This window comes from Anneissia japonica, unplaced genomic scaffold (assembly GCF_011630105.1).
Source record: "Anneissia japonica isolate Jap-2015-1 unplaced genomic scaffold, ASM1163010v1 scaffold21_len1647178_cov195, whole genome shotgun sequence".
In the NCBI taxonomy this organism is placed as follows: domain Eukaryota; kingdom Metazoa; phylum Echinodermata; class Crinoidea; order Comatulida; family Comatulidae; genus Anneissia; species Anneissia japonica.
Genome location: NW_022750455.1, coordinates 1,340,401 through 1,361,538, shown reverse-complemented (window position 1 = coordinate 1,361,538; position 21,138 = coordinate 1,340,401). Strand labels below are relative to the sequence as shown.

Sequence of the window (21,138 nt, the reverse complement as noted above, 5' to 3'; positions counted from 1 at the left end):
AATCCGCGAAATATGCTACGATTTCTAGGCTAGCTAAGGTTTACAAATGATCACATAAATATCAAAGCATACGATGCAAGGAGAACGTTAGAATAAGTAAATAAACACTATTTTGAACGATCGTATTGCCTTTCCTTGGCATTTATTTCTCGCGTTAACAGTAGGTGGTTGTTTTCGTAACAATAACACTACCTTTTCCTATACTTTTACACTGATAGCGCTGTAATGTTTCCCATGGTATTCCCACCGTTATTCATGTGACCCGCTGTAAATGAACATCGCCAAATTTATTTTAAATGCAGGCAATGGAATGTTAAAAATTACTGCCTTAAAAAGTACTGCCTTAAAAAGTACTGCCTTAAAAAGAACGTAAAAGGCGTTTGTATAGAATGCGTGCTGCGTTTCGAAACTCGTTTTTATGGTGAAGTAATTATATATTAATGCTTGCAGTACACCACCTAGATAGTTCTGAAAAGAACTGTTGTTTTTTTTTGAGAATTTCTTGATGTTTCGCTTGAGTTGCTTCAGTTTGTCTTCAGGAGATTACATCTGTTAAATTCTACTCAATGCATTAGAGTACACAGACACAAAATTAAGAGAAAATAGGAGTGTTATTACAAGCATTTTTTGTTATATCTTGGTAAACACTCTTAGAATGGTGCTTGCATCCACTTGCTCATTATTTAAATATATTTATTATTATTATTTTATTTTATTCATTTGACTAATAATGAATGGTCCTGTGTTTTCCTTTCCAAGTTAAAATAGATATCAGGCATGAGCGAACCCACTTGCCCGACGCCCGAAACAAGTGTGTTTTACGGTCGGACAACTAGAATTTTAGGGACCACTTGTCCTTGGACAAGCACTTTTTGAATAGGCTACTTCACCATGTACAATAATGCGTGATGCTTTTACTTTCGTTATAAAAAGTCTTGACAATACGCTGCATATTTTATTAACACTTTTTCAGCGCACAAAGAGATATCAAACAGAAACCAACTGCGGTTACGCACTGCTCTGGTGCTCCACGTTGTTGTCTCAATTTTCAGCAACGTGACTCAACATATCGCGATATAGGCCTAAATAATTAACATTAAACATGCTATGTCAGTGACTAGAACTTGTCATATACACTGTACAGTACTTGCAACTCTTATCAAATTTCATACACTAATAATGTTGGTATTATTAGTGTAACAAGTTTTCAATTATTATTTATTAATCAATAAACATCAATTTAGAGCCACCAGCACTCCCGCGATTTTAATTAGTACCTCCCGGTTTAAAAGGAAAATGCAGGCCTATTCAATATAATATTTGTTATTTTCTGCAGTAAACATTAAAAATGAATTCTTAATTCTCTAATTGTTCATTTTTAGCCAGATCTGTCGTAGGTGTGCATTAGCAGGTATTTATTTTCGCATGATGGTCTGTTTACAATGTAAGTTCGCTTTGGTCTATTCTATAAATACCAGGCATCTTCAAAGACTTTGGGCACACAGCCATTTGTTGATTAGATAAGTTGGACGACAAGAAATGTTTGTAATTCAAGACTAGTAACTACTCTTGAGTAGGAATATGAACAACAGCCATTAGGCCTGTCAGGAAAAATTCGGTCCGGGGCCAAAATTGGTCCGGCGAACCGATTTTGGCCTCATAATAACCTGCCATCAATATTGTTTATTTTTTTTAATTTTTCCATATCATACATATTGAAATTCTTGCAAATTAATTACAAAAAAAAAAGAAAAAGAAAAACATTTTTGTGTGGCCAATGCAGTATGCATATTGGCCTATTGACGTTGTAGGGCCATAGCAAAAATGCTTTACTTTTGTGTTATTTCTTATGATTATTGCGCAATAATATTGGGACAAGTAAAATTGTCTTCAGGATTATGTGCATTATTTTTTCAAAGGTATTGTCTGGGGACAAGTGAAAAAATATGAAATTCCCTCATGCCTGGATATGAAAATAGAATTCCAAAATGCATTTATAAAATGAAAAATAATATAAATATTTATAATTATTATCAGTAGCTAGTATGCATAAGATTATATATTAAAGGATAATGAAAGTAATTAAAATACTGTAAGATAAGTAATAAAGATATTATGCGACACAGACCCTATATAGGGTCTATGTATGTGACAAAGACAAGCAAAACCAGTCACTCATTGCGAAAAAATTGTCCAGCCATCCAGAGGCTCCTATGCTTTAAAAAATTTCATTTAGGAGGGGGAACACCCTCTCAAAGCATTCCCCCAGTCTCGGGCCTACAAAGTTCAAGCCCCCCTGTTGGATAGCTCAGACCCCCTTCTTCCCCCCCAGAAAATATGTTTTAGAGCCACCACTGCACAAATGATAATGTAAAAGCAAACAAACACATGCGTGTGTTTGTAGCACACACGCATATTTCTGGCCATGTTAAGTTTGATGGACATATGCGACACAGACCCTATATAGGGTCTATGTATGTGACAAAGACAAGCAAAACCAGTCACTCATTGCGAAAAAATTGTCCAGCCATCCAGAGGCTCCTATGCTTTAAAAAATTTCATTTAGGAGGGGGAACACCCTCTCAAAGCATTCCCCCAGTCTCGGGCCTACAAAGTTCAAGCCCCCCTGTTGGATAGCTCAGACCCCCTTCTTCCCCCCCAGAAAATATGTTTTAGAGCCACCACTGCACAAATGATAATGTAAAAGCAAACAAACACATGCGTGTGTTTGTAGCACACACGCATATTTCTGCCCATGTTAAGTTTGATGGACATTCTGGAAATGTTCATTGTTTAACAGATCTGTATTTAAAAGGTTTTTTTCTTGATCGGTGTATATTTGAATTACAAGCACATCTTTCTATATGTTGCCTTATTACATATATTATTCATGTTCATCCTAATATCCTCAAAGTTCATGTAAGATATAATTGAAGGAAGAATTGGTTTTGAAATATTAAACACCAAGGGATTAGCTAGTAGTCAAGGGATTAGCTAGTAGTGTACTGGATTGTAAGCAGATTAGTGAGAGAATTATATAGAGTAAGTTAGAGGTACTGTAAGTGGATTAAGATAAATTTAACTTAGGCTCTGATCATTTCATGTTAAAATATAGCAGAAAATGAAGTAATTTTATTTTGCTCTGATATTAATAATAATAATTGGAGAATTTGTATAGCGCCTGTTGGAAAATATTATTTGTCACTGAAGCTTAAAGACACAAGTGTTTGATTAAAGAGATAAGGTTTAAGTACTGTAGGGTCTTGAATGCGTCAGTATCTTAAGTTGATTTTAGTTTAGGTGGAAGAGAGTTCCATAATTTCAGAGTGGCAAAATATTATAAAAAAGAACGTTCGCCAGTACGAGCATGCAGCATTCTAGGAACAGACAACCTGAGAGAGTCTGTCTTGTGGAACTTAAAGATAATTTTAGTGAGATTGATGAAGAAAGATAGTATGGAGTGTGTCCATATAGGCATCTGTGAGTGAGTAGAATAATTTTGAAATTTAGACGCTAAAGCTACTCTCACACTATCACGACCTACACTGTGATCGGTACACGACCAACACTATCGTGGCCAGGTCATGATAGTGTGATAGTAGCTAAGAGCAACTTGCTAGTAACAAGGCAGAGGTTGTGCATGGTCCCGGAGTTTTCAACATGTTGAAAAATTTATTGTGGTCAGTACTGGTCGCCAGTCTATGTAGTTGCTCTCACACGTGTCGTAATCATTTTACTAAATTGGCCATTGTTACTTTCCACCCATAAATGACAAGAGGGCAGATCATACTTCCAGTATACGACCACAGGTTGGTACGGTTGCAGTGCTAGGTCGTGATAATGTGAGGGTTGCTTTACTTATATTTGTTTGTAGTGCGACTTTAATTTTGTTTCATATTTAATATAGATTTAGTGTTACATTTTCATTTTGTGATTAAAACTTTTGGTTTTAGTGATGTAATAAATGCACATTTTTCTCATTATTTTTATTAGAATTTATTGGGAATTTATGTATTTTTGCATTAAAAACAAAACCACAATGAAAGCCAATGTCATTGAGAATAAAGTTGAAATAAATATAATGTTTAGAGATGAGCAGAAAAAAAGCAGACAGCAGCCAGACAGGTTGTCATACTAAACTGATATGACATGATATAAATAATCTAGTACAGTGCACAAGCATTAAGATATAGGAATAGCCTATAAATCTTCACATCAACGTCCAACGAATCGGCAAATGATTATTAGCCATTGTGATGACCCAGTGCTTGGTCTTAATTGATATTTCAGATCTAAAGTTGTTGTTTATTTTGACTTTGAAGAAATGTTATTTATGTTGAAATTGTTATTTCTGATATTGATGTTGCAACATTTCACAGAAACATCTGTCTCTCATGGGAAATAATTGTTAAAACCATTAATTGATTTAATTATTTGAAAAGTTCAAAGGTTAAGTAAATTAATGCATTAGCCTTTTCCTAGCTTTATTTGACATGTAGTAGAATAAATGGCCATAGAGCTCAAGAACATAATTACTACGAGTTATTGAATTATGTGTTTGATATTGTAATGCCAAATAGTTGTCGTCAGCCATTGAAAATCTTAAACATTAATGTACTAAATGTCAACATTAATGTTCTCAGATATTGTTCTGAAAAATTAAAAATCGTAAATTTGAGATGTCACATTTATTTTTTTCTTTTAACGACAATAGGCAATGGAAATGATGATAAATCAATTTTATAAACATTGAAATATAATAATTATATATTTTGATAAAGTTTTAAATTTAAAAAATGAAAATGGAAAGATAATAATATTGATATTGATAATTAATATATTAATGTAATTTCTGTTAAATCACAGCTATCATAATCTTTATCTTTATTATTGACAGTAATCATTATGTTAATGATGACAATGACGATGTCAATGATGCTACTGTACGTGTTTGCGTCGATTTTCCAGCATAGAGTGCTCTATAAATGTCACTTTTTATTATTATTATTGTCCTTGGGCAATGTACTATTCATGATGCCTTTCTGTACCCAAGCGTATAAGTGGGTACCTTTTACTTTTTAATACTGTTGCTCTGATAGCTGCATCATTATCGGATACTCCTCCAGGGAGTTTACTATGTATTCCGCATGCATTTCAATGACTGGTGTAATAGTGTGAAATGCATAGAAGCCTTGTCAAAATACCTTATTATTATTTATTATCTTTCTTACCCCTAGGAACCTGTTCGAGTTGATGGACCGAAGCCTGTGAAATCCAAGGAGCAAACATACAATGTTAACCTTCCTAAGCCTGGTGTTCTGCTGCTGCACATGTGCAGTAAATCTTCCTCCGCACCTGATCAGGTAAACATAATTAATTGCAAAATTCTGCGACTTACTCTTCAATCAGAACAAAAATATACATTTTTTAATGACAGATAACTGAGCCTACTATACCAATAACTTCATGAGATGTTTCTTGTAATCTACCAATTAGTGAGGACATTAGGGATTTATGTATTCATTTTTTTTTATACTGCAGTATGTGGGTTATTCTGTCATACTGGGTTATACAGTAACTCCGAATACAGAGACATTTTGAGGATTCAAATTGTCTCCGTTTTCAGAGTAACTGTTTTTTTGTTTCTTTAAACTAATTAAATAAATAAATTCTCAAACCATGAATGACAGTATTTTGGTATCGAGCTCATTTTGATAATTCACGCATACAGTATTTTTTTATTGATTTAAACAATATTTTTAAAAACTGTTAACAAAGAATTAAACAAAATTTATAGTTGTTAACTTACAGTACGTAACTTTAGAGATACTGTATAGTCATATACAACAGTGGTATTTAACACATTGACTGCCCGACTGTTTTTTAAGGTTCCTTCCTGTGTTCCAGAGTTTACATGTATGAACATAACGTTTTTGAAATTTTATCTAGTAATATATCATCAAAATGATGTGTCTAATAAATTGGCAGGAAAATATTAGGAGACGAGTAAACTTGTCAGCGTCACTGTGACAGCACTTTTTATTGACTATGCAAAGTGCGAGTTTTCTCATCCGCTTTTTGGCATGTGTTGGTATATTTTCAAAGGGCGTGCCCAAGGGGTTAGCCAGAATAGGCCATTCAAAGACGAAGAACTTGTCGCATAGCGACAGCCGAGGGGCATAGCCCCGTGCAGGGGTTGGTTGGGGAGGGGGTGTTCACCTCCCTACTTAAGAAATAAAAGTAATTGTGACCTTTAAATGTTGGAATTTTGTCTTCAATGTAATAGTGTTGAATTAGCTATCACAAAGATATTTCAGTATAGACATATACTGCCCACAGCTACAGTTATTTACTCACATTATTTTTCTAGGCTATGCAGATGCATCTTCATCTCTCTCCTTAGTCTAGTGTAAATTCTACTCTAGGTCTTCTGAATCGAGAGATATATAGGCCTAGGCCTACTGTATTTTGTTGACTATTAAAATTTAACTTGTGATGTTAACAACAAATCTGTTTTACAGTATTTTATGAATTAATTATAACCAGGGAGTTATGAGAACTGAATCTCAAGTTTGCAGAGCCATGTGCATGCGTTGTGGGCGACATAGAACCGTCCATTTTCCAGCGGGGTATAAATATGTTTTTAAACGACATACAAATGTTGTAAGTGAAATTTCCACCTGGTAGACAATTGTTTAGCCTTATACATTTTTGGGAATCCCCACTGAATGTCAGTATGAAAACAACGTAAATTCAATCAATAAAGGTTGTTTATCAAACGTAAATATGCTTTAGTTTTGATACAACATTCGATAGATTCAAAGAATATAAAGAATTTGCTAAAGGTAGACCAGGCCCAACTAGGCTAGTTGTAAAATAATTGTTGGCCATCCAAAAGACGGCCAGACGGCTTGTGCCGCTCGAGTGTACTTCAGGCAACATAGCACAACAAACATACATACGTCATTTGTACGTTATCGTCTAGTTGTATCTTCCCAGAAATACTAGCCATTAAGTCTGTGGTTCCACAATATATAACAAAGAAGTAATAAATGCTAGAATGTCACCCTGATTTTGATGAGTATAGTCATCCCTAGCGCCCTCAGCAACGTCCTGTGAGATGAGTATACTCGTCGCTGGCAGCGAGCGTTTTGAATTCATTTGTGGTTAATAAAGTTGTAAAGATTGATGAGACATAGAGCAAAGATTTTCACAACAACCTATCCTGTACATCATTATATAGTTGATTTATATTTGTTTCGATACAATGTTTACAATGATAAACCATAGTGTACTAATTATATAGTGACAGTCATATACATTCACATAATAGTTAAGGATAAGCACATATTTATCTGGATATCAATGAAAAGTATAAACATCCTGACGTTTTTTTCTGTTGTTGCTAACCCTTCTTTGTATGTGTTTGGATTTATTGTGTTGACTGAATTATAGTGTAATAACACTAATAATAATAATAAAGTGCCCTTTCAACAAAGGCTGGCTAACCTTACACTATAGGCCTAGCCTATCATCATTAAAAGTCCTATTGTAATTCCTGATTGTTAGGCCTACCTACAGGTAGTAACATAAAAAATTCAGGCCCCGAAACCTTGACTCAGAAATACCGGGATGGTGTCCGGCGGGGGATAGTTTCACCTGTGTGTATATATATATATATATGATTATAATACGCTACAACCAACCATACAAATTTGTCTCGGTTCTTTTTGTTATTGATTGTCTTAAGTGAGTATAGTATGATACAACTTCCAAAGTGATACTGTAGTACTAAAGCAGTAGTTTTTTTGCTTTTTTTTTGTTTTTTATCTTTTCCCAACTCAAAAAATTACCTCTTTAATATATACATTTTTTTTAATGTATGGCCTCTCAAATCAATTAAATAACACCTGTAAATGCTTAGAATGCTGGACCCCCACTGGGATTTTGGCCCTGGATCCCTGGGGGGGGGCCCTTGGCGGCCCCCCAGGCCCCAGCCAATGGTGCTCGCAAGTGCCCTTTCAGTATCAAAAAGAACTCCCTACCAAAATTCTGGCTACGGGCTTGCACATTATTTTTCAAGGTAGTGTCCCTCACCTAATGATTTTTCTCCCCGTGTACTAGCCAGTTGACATCCAGTCATCTTATATATATATATATATATACATACATACAGTTGTCTATGATGTGATGTATTATACTAATACACAAACACAGTAATATCGCAATCCTTGGCCGATATTCCTAAGAATCATCTAAAGCATTTGAACACTCTTCTTTTCCATTAAAAGCCTCTGTTGTTGAACCATAGAACGTATCACACAAACAATTCGCGGCTTGACAAAGCTAAGAAATCCCCATTGTTACCATATCTAGTTCTTGTAATGTCTTTTGAGAACTTATATTGAAAATAGAAGTGTATGGGTAAAGAGAATGTAAGTTGTTGATAAATTTTACTCTGTTAACCATTTATCAAATATAGGTCGATTGACGATATGCATTTTTTATATTGAACAAATTGACATCATAAATTTCCATTAATTCTTTTCAAAAGTATGCTTATGACATGAATGACATGAAAGAAACCTGCATAAAGCCAATTTTTTACTCTAGTTCACTCATACTTAATTTCTTAAAGAGCAATTAAGTGAGCAATTTGCTTGGTAATACGTTGTGTATTCTGGTTTCCACAGCTAATAAGTCAACAGAGAAGCTACAGTTAATCATTAATTCTGCATTGTGACATTTACATGTCTGCTGCCCTCTCTGGCTGTTTTATGTTTCATGTTTTATGAATTAGGCGAGACACTTTTTTATACCTTGTTTAGTCAACCCGCCACACGCCATAATGATGATTTAGGAGAAAAATAAATTTATGGCCAATTAGCACACCCACTGCCATGAAAAAAAGTTTTTTCTTTTTTTTATTACGCCCACCGCTGCCTTGAAATCTCCAAAAATAAGATATGTATATTTCTTCCTAATTACATAAATTTAAAGCATTTATGATTAGCATTTAGCATTACACTGTTTACATTTGCCAATGAAATTTAATTTTTATTTTCTCTTCCATCTCGATTTTTTTGACAAAACCATTTGCTAAATAAGAAAACAAGTTATATTTTTATGTTTTTTCCGCCCTCCTATGATGATCTTTAAAAAAATTAGTTTGCGAAACAAGGTATGAAAAAACTCTTGCCTTATGAATGACCATTGTCTAACATGTGAATAACTACCAAATTTATGCAATTTTTATTAATATTATTCTATCGCATTTATATATAATAACAGTGTTAATGTGTTAATTTAAAATATAAATAACAATAAAAGTTTTTCGCGTCTAAAGAGTCATATAATTTACTTCTGAAGAATCATGATCATTTAAATTTGATTTGGTTTGGTTAAGAAATTATGCTTCATTGTTGGTTGTTCCTTGATCAAACAGTAAACAACCTTTGATAAATAAGCACCCCCAAAATTTCGAATAAGTGCATAAGCACCTGTTTGAATAAATGCCTATTTCTAATTACCACATAGAATTGTGTAGAACTTGGTTTTTCATCCAATCGCTCACATTCGCTACAGCGTTTTCACGGCAATCCTTGCACTGCGTAGATGTCCCTGACACAATTGGGAACACACTTAGGAATGCAAAAACCCTGGTATACTAATAATAATAATTTTGCAATATTCTTCTGTTTTCTTTCGACGACTATTCAAGTGAGGACAATGACACTATTCAAGAATTGCTCAGAGACATGTCCTCACTATATCTTAGCGCTCGCTCACTCATTGTGAATGTAATAAAGAATATGTTTAGTTTAATTTAATATGATGGTGATATTTCTTCATTAGGGAATTTCGATATTCGTTGTCATTAGTGCATTCGTTAACTAATGAGAAATGCACACACTGTGAAAAGCTCATGTTGCTAGACTACCACACAGTTATTCATTCATTCAATCATTAATTCAAAAAGGTTTATTCAAATAATGATGAAATGAAATGGAATGAAATGAAATAATTATACTGGCAGTAAAAACTGAATTGCTACAATTTCAGAATTTGAAAATCAAAGCATTAAAATGAAATGTGTCCATTATCAACATAAACAATCAATTTAATCTCCTTTATGAAATGTAAGTATTTTTTTTAAAGGTGTTTTTTATGTTACAAAAACTTGGAGTAGGTACAAATTCTGTCAATTGTCTACACTACAAGGGCGGTGAAAGCATGTATTGATTGGTATGGTGTGAAAGTCACCAATAACATCAGCCCCACCTTGGTTGGGGCTGAGGTTAGAAAGTTTTGTAAAGTTCTTTATTTCGTTAATTCATTTTTTTCATTCATCATTTGTTCAATCACACTACAGTGAATGAATACAATAATAGACTATGGAAGATTGCAATCACACATCACATATTTTGACTTTAATCAAACGTTAACATCATGTCAAATATATGGATAATGTACAATTGCCGCAAAACCTACATAAAACATGTTTTCTAACTGGAAGGTCAACCTACACCCCATTACTGAAGTTTCCGAAAATACTCAATCTATGCTCATTCCCACTAACGAATTCATTCGCAATCTTGTTGATGTCTAAATTATCACACATCACATATTTTGACTTTAATCAAACGTTAACATCATGTCAAATATATGGATAATGTACAATTGCCGCAAAACCTACATAAAACATGTTTTCTAACTGGAAGGTCAACCTACACCCCATTACTGAAGTTTCCGAAAATACTCAATCTATGCTCATTCCCACTAACGAATTCATTCGCAATCTTGTTGATGTCTAAATTATCAAGCTTTTCCTTATGAATGTTCAACATCATTAGGTTATTCAGACGTGGTTCACCCATTATATTACGTAAATTGGATTTTATTCTCCTCATAGTTGAGAAAGATCGCTCGCTTGTTGCATTCGTTGCAGGCATGCCTAAAATAAGACGTGCATACTTCATTGAAGAGTAACTTCTCTTTTTTTCCACGCAAGAATTCTAGTACATCTTTTTGATCAACGTTTGTCTGAAATTTGAAGTTAGAATTTGTAATGGGTACGCTTTGTGTCTGGTCAGAATGCAAATTAGGTCGGTAATGATAATATTAAGGTTGCAGAAGTTGAAATCGGGAGTTTATTTTTTAAGTAGGACTAAGGTGAAATACAATTAAATCTAGGATTACATAAACAAATAGGCCTGTATTTGAAAACAATCATGTCAAAATATTGGTGCGGCGGCCGCCGTACCGGTTCTGCCACCTCTGCACTAACAAAATCTAGATTCTCTCTGGCTCACCATGTGTTTCTGGCTACTTAGAATAGTGCTCCATTTTACCTTGATGATCCAGAGATACAAGATACAAAAAAAATTATTTGCCCTCTTTATTAAATCATACAAAGAAATTTAAAAATATTAACATTTTAAAAAATTTCAAATTGCAAAGGACATACATTGCACCATGAACAGCAAGAAAACCTGATGATGTTATTCTTATTACTTTTCATTGTGATTACTGTACTAATGATCTAAATTTGTTCTATTTTTTTGTTTTAATTTATATTCATATTTTTTTTTCTAGAAAAGTATTATCATATTGACTGTTTTAATGTACTGTAATATTACACAATTTTAAATACAATTGTTGTAGATATTGGCTGCAGCTTTTATGTTGTTTTATAAGAATATATAAATATACATAAATGAATAAATAATTATGAATTAACCCCTTACTGTTCTTTTAGGTGACTGGTCTTAGGTCTCTGACTATTGGTCCAAATGATGTCCTCCTACTCTGGCAAGAATCTTGTGTCCACTCGCGGTGCTTAAAATCTTATGAAGTTCAGAGGTCAGATTCTTTAAAAGGACCGTTTGTGCAAGTCAATGACATTGATTTGATATTCACAGCCTTTGTCTTCTCTTCGAAAAGCAGTGAGTTTTTTTTTTAATTAATAAATATATATGTTTACTTAGTTTATATTTTAATACCATGTTCTTATCTGTATTGTATATTCAAAAAAAGAAATAGGGACGTTTTAACATGAAGTCTGGTAGAGTATTAAAGTAGTAATAGTAGTAGTAGTAATAATATGAGGATAAATTTTTTTTTAAATGTAGACTAAAAATTTTAACTTTCATGAAAATTTTGATCACCAAAAGCTACCATTTTCAAATGCATGGAATGTAAAATATCTGCCTCCATATTTTTTTCTGTGAATTACCGACACAGTGCCACCAGTTAATTTGACATTCTTGATGTATGTAGGTCTTTTACATTCCATGCATTATTTCAGAATCAGAAACTGTTGTGTAAGTTTCATATTTTTTATGACAAGACTAGAAAAAATGAATTTTTCTAATTATAAATTATAATTACAGACAACAACAATAATAATAATAACATTATATCAATCTTATATTGTGCTTATTGCAAAAGTCTATTTGCGCTTTGCATTTTGACCCTGGTCATTGGATTGAACACCTAGAGGACAAGTCTTTACTATTACAGCTATGTAATCAGTGCTATGACATTGTAGCCAGGTACCCACTTGTAGAAAGAGAGGGCTGGGTCAATACATTATATTGACAAGGTTGCATAGATCCAATATCAACAACAGAATGCAATGTTTGGTGGCGCTATGACATTGGTATTCTTAAAGTGCACTTATAGTTAATATGGAGTTTGTGCAAGCTTACGAAAACGATAACGAATATGATTACGTCATTAGATTTTAGACAACCCTTCCCCTACAGTGCATATTTGTCACAACGTATGCGATCTATGCCTTTTGCAAGAATCAAGGATCATATTCGGATTGCTTCTTAGGAATCCTTTCTCCAATTTTATACTGTGATAATTGTTGCTAAGTTGTTATCGTTTACCTTGTTCAGTCTGTTTTTATATCTTACTTTACCAATGAGATACAGTAAAATTCAATCTGATAGGTTTTGATATTTTTGTATTCGTTTTACTTCACCAGAGGGACCAAATCTTGTACTGGCAATAGAGAGAACTTGAATCATTAATTTTAATATATGAAATTGTATATAATAAAACTAAATTAATGAATCTGATAAACAGGTCACTAATTCATTTTCTATTAGTATTTCCTAACAATTTTAACATTCAATCTGCTTCTAAAATCATAAAAGTCAATAAATTACTTTGCACTCAGGATATTGACTTGAAAACTTGATTAAGCATTCAGCCCACGCAAGAATCGTTTTACTTTTATATATATACAAATTACAAGGTATGTGAATTGAATATTTCGTATGGTGTACTTTGCATTAAAGCCAGCAAATAAATTGCAATTGTGTCTACATTTAATAATAAAAAGTCCATTTGATAATAAATAGTTTAACCCATTTCATGATTGCGTACCATATTAATATCTTAATCACATTCTGGCATTTTACAGGGTTTTTTTTTAATTTGCTATGTTTCTTGAAAAACTTTTAAGATTCTAATCTGCTAGAACAGAAATATTAGGCAGTTGATAGTACCCAACATCTGCTTTTACAAACATGAGTTTAATCCCCAAACTGCTTATGTTTATTCCTTTTAAAATATTATTGCTATTAAAAATTAAAAATAAAATTAATGGAAATTAACAAAAAATATTTCTACCTGCCCCCCCCCCCCTACGATGTTCCACAAGAAATGTCAAACTATTCACATTCAGGCTTCTTGTAGTTTTAATTGAACTAATATTGAATGAAAATTTGTAAGTATTTATACCGTTGTTGAGTGTATGTGTTTTGTGTAGGCAGATTGTTTATATGCTACCTTGGATATCATCTTGTACAGTAGAAACAAGAAAAGGTTTAATGCTGGATTAGGGAGGTGATGTTACCGGCACATCACTTATTACAAGTAAACTCATCAGCGCTTGTGGCATTTCGGTCTAATCTGGCGACACATAAAACAGCCTCACTTGTATCAACATTTTGAGTCCAGTAATTATCCAAAAACATTGCAACATCAACAAGTGGATTTCCCTTGTTAAATGACTTGCCATATTTGTGAATGTCGCATTTATTTTGACAGCAAGTACCAGTTTGAGTTTTGACAAGGTATGATCGGCGATAATCTGCGGCTTTTAAGTAACAGCTGGTTTCCATTTTCTGTATGATTTTTTAATGTCAATACTGAATCAAGAAATCGAAAATCAGAAATAACTTTTATTGATCTCCTTTCAAAAGGAATTACATTGCTCGATTACTGTATAATGAATAAGTATAATTCAGATAAAATCAGAAATACCAATGTCTTTTAATGGATTAGTAGGCATATTGTGATTGTCAATCCACTTTAGGGGTAATTTCGCATAAACTTGTTTTTCTAGCTTACATTACAGAAAAAGTAAATTACTGTTCTTTTTGAGATGGTTTGCCAGCTTTAATGTTCTCAGCCACAGTGGAAGAGCTAGATCACTTCTACCATGGAGCTTTCAATCCATGCTTCCACTATAAGTAAGGTCCTTTTTAAAGCATTACATTCTATTTTCGCATCACATTTTTTTCTTGTTTTTGAATTAGCTCAAAATTTGCCAGTGTTTTTAGTTGTCAAGGGACTCCCCCTGGGCCCCACGGCCGTCCCGAGTCAAAACAACGTAACTGACATTTTTGTCGATTTTGAGATAATATCACTTGTTAGTATATTAAACATTTCAGAGATGGCACCACCTGCCTTTAAGCACAAAACCTAAAATCTAGTGGCTTTCCGTGGCAAAACAGCGTAAGATTACGGGGCAAGACAACTTATCTCCAATGAAGATATGTATTTTTGCCTCGGAATGGTATTCAAAAATTGTCTTGAGCTGATGGAGTTTGGCAAGGCAAAATCAAATGGTTATTGGTGTTTTTATATCAATGATCTTCAGCGACGTATGAACAAGCTAGGTAATGCATATGATTGCCTCCAAAAATATGTCTTATTTGCAACAATACCATGCCTGACATGTTTCCGAGTTGTTTCTTTGAAGTCAAATCCATGTCGGGTGACTTCCACACATTATAGAGCGATGCAGTTGGTCTGAGCGCCATTCAAGTTTAAATCATGTTTTTTTGTTCAATTTCATTCAGTATCTATTTGACAACAAAATAATGTAAACCATTGTCTTTTATTCCCCGACAACTTACCACTGGGGTTTATTTTACTCTATTTATTGCCAATAACTAGGTGCCTTCTAGGAATAATGTAAACTGAGAATAACACTTTAATTGAATATCTAGGGCAAGCTTCAAACATTATATGGCTGTCTCTGTTTGTCGCTCCAGCACAGATATATTATATATATTTTGATTATTAGATCGACAACGTAGAAGACAAAAGAATAGGAGGTATAGTTATATTATATCACAGCTACATCGTTATGTTAATAGAACACAGTCTGATGTTTCTACTTAATTAATATTTATATATTTATTATAACATTTTTTAAGATAAAAAGTAACCAAAAGTGATAAACTACCCAGAAATCTTCAAAAATTTAACAAATATATAACATTCAATACAGTATTTAAAATAAAGAACTCAACACCTATATATGCAGCAAGGACAAGCCAACCCAGTCACTCGTCACAAAAATCAATTTTTAGATATTAATAAAGGGTTAAAAATGAAAATGAGGGCTATAAAATAGTAAAAAAATCATTTAAATCCGACATTTCCTTATTAAGTTACAAGCATTTAAACATACAACTGTTTAAAGAAAAATATTTGAGAAATCAGCCTTCAAAGTTTATGATTTCGGGCATTTCTCAGGTGGAAACCATCACCAAAATTGTTTAAAATATTTGTTTTAACATTGAAAAATGGGAAAATAACAGCATATTATGATGTATAGATATATAAAAGGTTAGTTTAGTACAATAAAATAGATTTTAAAAATTTCGACATTTTAGCATGTTTTGGCCATTATCCCTGAAATACAATTTGCGACGAGTGACTGGTTTGGCTTGTCACATAATTATCAAGAATGCATGATTAACAACAACATAGCAATTTCTTAATTCATCAAAATGTTTAAGTAAATGCACCTGTCATACAAAAAAATCCTATAGGGTTACTTTTCTTTTTGTATGTCCCAATTAATTATTTTTTTTAATATTAAGAAAAACGTACTCACACAACGTTACGCTGGTACTCTATCAGCATTCTTAAGTGAAATGTGGTGTTATAGCTTGGTCATCAGTTGTCATAACAGCAAGATGACTGATGGCACACTTCGATCTCAACACAAACGAGGTTGTTCAGTACTATAACAAAGCTACAACACTACATTTCACTTGAGAACGCTGATAGAGTATCAGCGAAAGTCATGTGAGTATGTTTTTCTAAATATCTCATTTAAAAAAAATATTAATTGGATCATCAAAAAAGAAAAACTCAACCCAATAATTAATATTGGATCCAGATAATTTTTTTCAAAAATCCTATACTTCAAACATTTAAAAGCTAACTAATATACAAAAAATTTTGAATAAAAAGTTTCAAAACTTAAGAAAAATACATATATATGTATTATGGAAGGAGCTGGTTGTTTGCATCATTGCACAGCAACCATTATCAGTAAGCAGTAGTAATGCAAACAGAAAATTCGTGTATGCAGTTTTTTTTAAAAATTGAATCAAGGTAATTCAACAACAGGACGCACATCTGGGGACAATAAAGGTTATAACTCTGGCATTGACTTTCTACGCATTGCGCACCCCTACACACTTGACTGAGTTTAACATGCCCTAGTCACTCAAAAACCATAGTTACCAAACCAAATTTAATTGTCAACGTGTATCGAATTACCCACGCACAATCGCCATGATAATCGCACACCGTGCAGTGATTACAAACGCCTAATGATTTCTTGCACTAACTATTAGACTGAAATTACATTTGTTATTTCAACATTACTTTGCAGATAAATAAATAAACTTTTTGTATCAACTCAAATGCTCAGTCCAACATTGTCAAAATGACAGTTTAATTTTATACAAGAATGTGAATCTTTTTATTAAAATTGTAAATTTTCAATCGGTGTAACTTTTCATTTTGTTGGTCGATGTTCGTGAATCAAATTGTTGTTTTAAATGGAAGCACTAAACAACTCATGGTCAAAAGAAATCAGATGTAACAGATTGCAAAGTACCCAAAATTAATAAAATAGTAACTAATTCCATAAAACATATGGCACGCATAAACTAATAATTGACCACTCTACTCGCAACTAGTAACGGATTGTCGATGCCACAGTTAAGATCAAACGACTGTATGCACACACTGTGAGCTGAGATGTGGGTCCTGTTGAATTGCCTTTATTGAATTGTGATTTAAAATTAGGTTTTGATTAAACAAAATAAATGATGAATTATATACTTGAGACAGCAGCTAGTGTATTATATGTTAATATACTGTATGAACTTGAAATGTAATTGACATCATCTTTCCTACAGTGACTGTCCTTGACTGGATTATATTTTCTTGATCCATTATCTAATATTTTATGGAAACATATTTAATGAAATAATATACATGCTCAATACCCAAGTGACAAAATTGAATATCCTCAGGGTAGCAATAGATTATTCTAGATATTTGATTGAATTATTGTTTTATTTTTGCTCAAATTTAGTAATGGTTCTGTGGAACATGAGAACATAAAGTATTATTAGAGTACTTTCTGGTTGATGATGTTGGTGACCTTAAGTCTTACGGAAAGTGCATTTCCACTGTAATCAACCCTTTTTGCTGTTGGCAAATGTAAATATGAGACTGCATCTGTTGTAGGCTTTCTAGTGGCTGAATGTGACAGTTGTGGCTGATCTGGGGATGTACCTGCCTCTGAAGAGCGGCACTTTTTCACTTGATTAGATGGGGTAATTTTGATTAATTAATTCAAGTGTATATTTGAAGTATCGGTGTAATTTATTCAAGATTATTGCCGTGCTCGACAATGCTACTTAAAAGCAGAATGCTTCAGAAGGAACTGTCAGCAGTAAAGGATATTGTTGTATGGAACCTGAGAGTGCCAATACAGAGAGGGAGGGGATGTATACCCAGTGGTAGATTAAAAGGGGGATAGCCGACCCTCCTCCCCCCTAAATTTTTCAATATTGTAATAACATCAGCTTATATTCTAGTATGTGAACGTTGAAATTAGTTTCGATAAAAAGAACAATATGACCACAAAAAAAGATAGGTTGCCTGGTTTTGATAGCAACTCAACCATGGTGGGGCTGATGTGGTATAGACCTTCCAACCAGTGAGTTCTTATTTGCCCCTTCTGTGAAAGTACAATGCATGGTTTTGATAGCAGTTTCATAGCATTTTTCATTACATAAGTATATTTAGAAACCACTAAAATGAGATGAAACAACAGTACGGTGTTAATTGGTATTGAGAAGTATATCTCTATTTTCTCAATAATTTTCTTTGGAAAACGTTAATTAAAATTAACATGATATGCAATAGGTAGGCCTACAATATACCATAACATCCATCTGTGAAAGTACCTCCCTGGGCACCCTCTATTTTAAAGTCGCATTAAGAGAGAATTGTATCTTTTGAATAATATGGCTTATGATGTATTATATTGATTTTTTTTATCTTGTGTTTATTAATTTACAGTAGCAAAGGCATAGACTATATGAAGGTCATAAAACATATGTTTCCATTGACATTAGATCAATCATGCCCAAATATGGCACTCTTCTACTCCCTGGAGGCAATTGATTTTATTACCAATTTTGGCACACAGATATTGCAAGATTGCACAAATTAAAGCAAACAAAAACATGTTCAAGTTATCAAGTATCCCCAGCCAACTCAATCACCGTTCAAGACTTGGACATTAAGTTACAATAAATTAATTTATAGAAAGATAAATGAACTGTGTTAATATGAAATTTCCAGCATGAATTGTTTCTAAGTGCCCCTTCATACAATTTATAAGCCTTGAAAAGTTTTTAAATATTTGAAATATTACAGTGACAGATTTAAGAAGTCAGGGGCTGCCGGCCTGGAGCAAATGTGAAAGTTTTTTCCTGGGCCTCTTCTAATATATTCTAGGATCCGCCACTATGTTAGATCAGACCAGGGGCGGATCCAAAATTTTTGAAAATGGGAGAAAAAACATTTTTAGAATAGATAAATGAGTAGCGTTTATTTCAATACATAAAATTGATATGTATTGAAATTTCAAAATGTAGTGGCAAAACAGGTGGGGGGGGGGAGGCACGTGCCACATGCCTCCTACTGGATCCGTGCCTACAAACAACCAAGTTTAGAAGGTTTGCTATTTATTTTGGGAGCCCTAAGTAGTTAGCAAGATTCTATTTGATCTTAAGCATCTGAAATTTAGTGTGGTTTTTCCACTAACAATCAGCGCTGATTGTGGACCATAAGTTAATACGAGACTTAACATTAACTGATACATTCTTGTGTATGAGAATAAAGACCCGTTGGCATTTGCAGATTCTATATTCAAATGCAAATTACCTTTCAAGTTTAATTTCAAGAGTGACACTTAAGTACTTAGTTTGAAACAGTGAGTGAAGAGTTTTTTTAAGGAACCATCTGGGCTTAACAAAAAATTTTTGAAATGTACACATTTGCATAGTCACTAAGCATTTGAAGCCTGGAGGAAGAGTTAATGATCTGAAGCACATTATGAGCAGAGCAAAAAACATTGAATGAGTGATTTTAAAACTACATTCCAATTCAGTAATACTTTTTGTCATGTCACTAATGTAACGATTGAAGATCAAGGACAACTATAAAACCATTATTGTAATGAATAAAGTTAAATGTTTGAATAAAAATCAATAAGACACAGCTGAGGAATTTTGTAATAAATGTAGAACTATAATTTTCCATCGCAATATCTTGTTGGAATGAAGCAACCCTTGGTTTCTTCAGAATTGGTACAAAGATATTTCCTTGAAAGGCCTTATAAACAAAACCTTTCAGGGGCTTTGGAAAGATAAAAAAAAAAGAAAGAAAAAGTAATTATTGATCTCCCAAAACGTCTCAGAGGTTATTTCCAGGCATCTAGGAAATAAAAATTTCCTGGTCCCCTTAGAATATTGTTGTCACTCGATGAGGGTCCCCTCACCTTTTGGACATCTAGATCTGCCCCTGCCTAATTTAATGCATTTATGAAATATTGTATGGAACCCTCCTACTTTCAAGGTCTCAAATAAAAATTAATAATTTGCCTATTCAAATAAGGCTATTTTCATTGCCAATCTCTAATATTGTGGTTTAAAAGCACTTTTACAGTAGGACCAAATTAATAATAATAATAATAATAATAATAATAATGCATTTATAATGCGCCATCTAGGTAAACCTATTCCGAGGCATAGACAAACATACTAAACATGGAAAATCAAAAAACATCATTATAAAAGTACAATGATAAAAACAATGATTAAAAGAACTTGAAATAAATGTGTTTTAAGAGTCTTTTTAAAAACATCAAGCAAACTGCGTCTGTGGAGTTCAATTGGTAATTAAGCCATAAAAACTCTCCCCATGAACACTAACAGGGATTTTTTTTATTTGAGGTCCTCCACCGAGGCTTCGTCATCGCCTTAGTTCGGACCCCTCCGTCGGACATGTTGGACCCCTTGTCTGCAAATTTCTGGCACCACCACTGGTTGTGGCCGAAAACTGAACTGGAGTTCTCTGAAGTTATTTCTGGGGTTCTAGAAAACAAAATTTCCCGGGGAGACCTCCGAAGATAGTGCTGTCTCACGATCACCCACTCTCCCCCCCCCCCTTTTAGGACTTCTGGATCCACCCTGCCTAATTTATTGCATTTATGAAATATTGTGTGGAACCCCTCATACATAGAGAATGCTTCAAGGTCTCAACAGTAATTGTGGCCGGAAACTCGACTGGTATTTAAGCAGCTGATCAATTGAATAATAGTATCTCTATTGAATGCATAGTTATTGATTATTTTTTATGAAAGTGCAAGGACGAATCAGAGAAAAATTGTGAGCAGGCGGTAGGGGCGTATGGTATATGGAATGTAAATTGAATTGTATTCTGCTCCCCTCTTCCTCTTTTCTTATCTTCTCCCTTTTTTGTCTCTCCTTTTTTGGCATGCTCTTAGCC

At 33.4% G+C, this 21,138-nt stretch overlaps 1 protein-coding gene across 1 annotated transcript in view; it reads left to right on the top strand.

Moving 5' to 3' along the window:
- The window catches only part of LOC117121379 (alpha-L-iduronidase-like), a gene marked incomplete in the record, with an annotated part of 80,125 nt that overhangs the window by 48,811 nt on the left and 10,176 nt on the right, over positions 1–21,138 (top strand). The window contains 2 exon segments of the mRNA XM_033266564.1: positions 5,238–5,363; positions 11,759–11,945. Coding sequence (XP_033122455.1) covers positions 5,238–5,363; positions 11,759–11,945 — 313 coding nt within the window.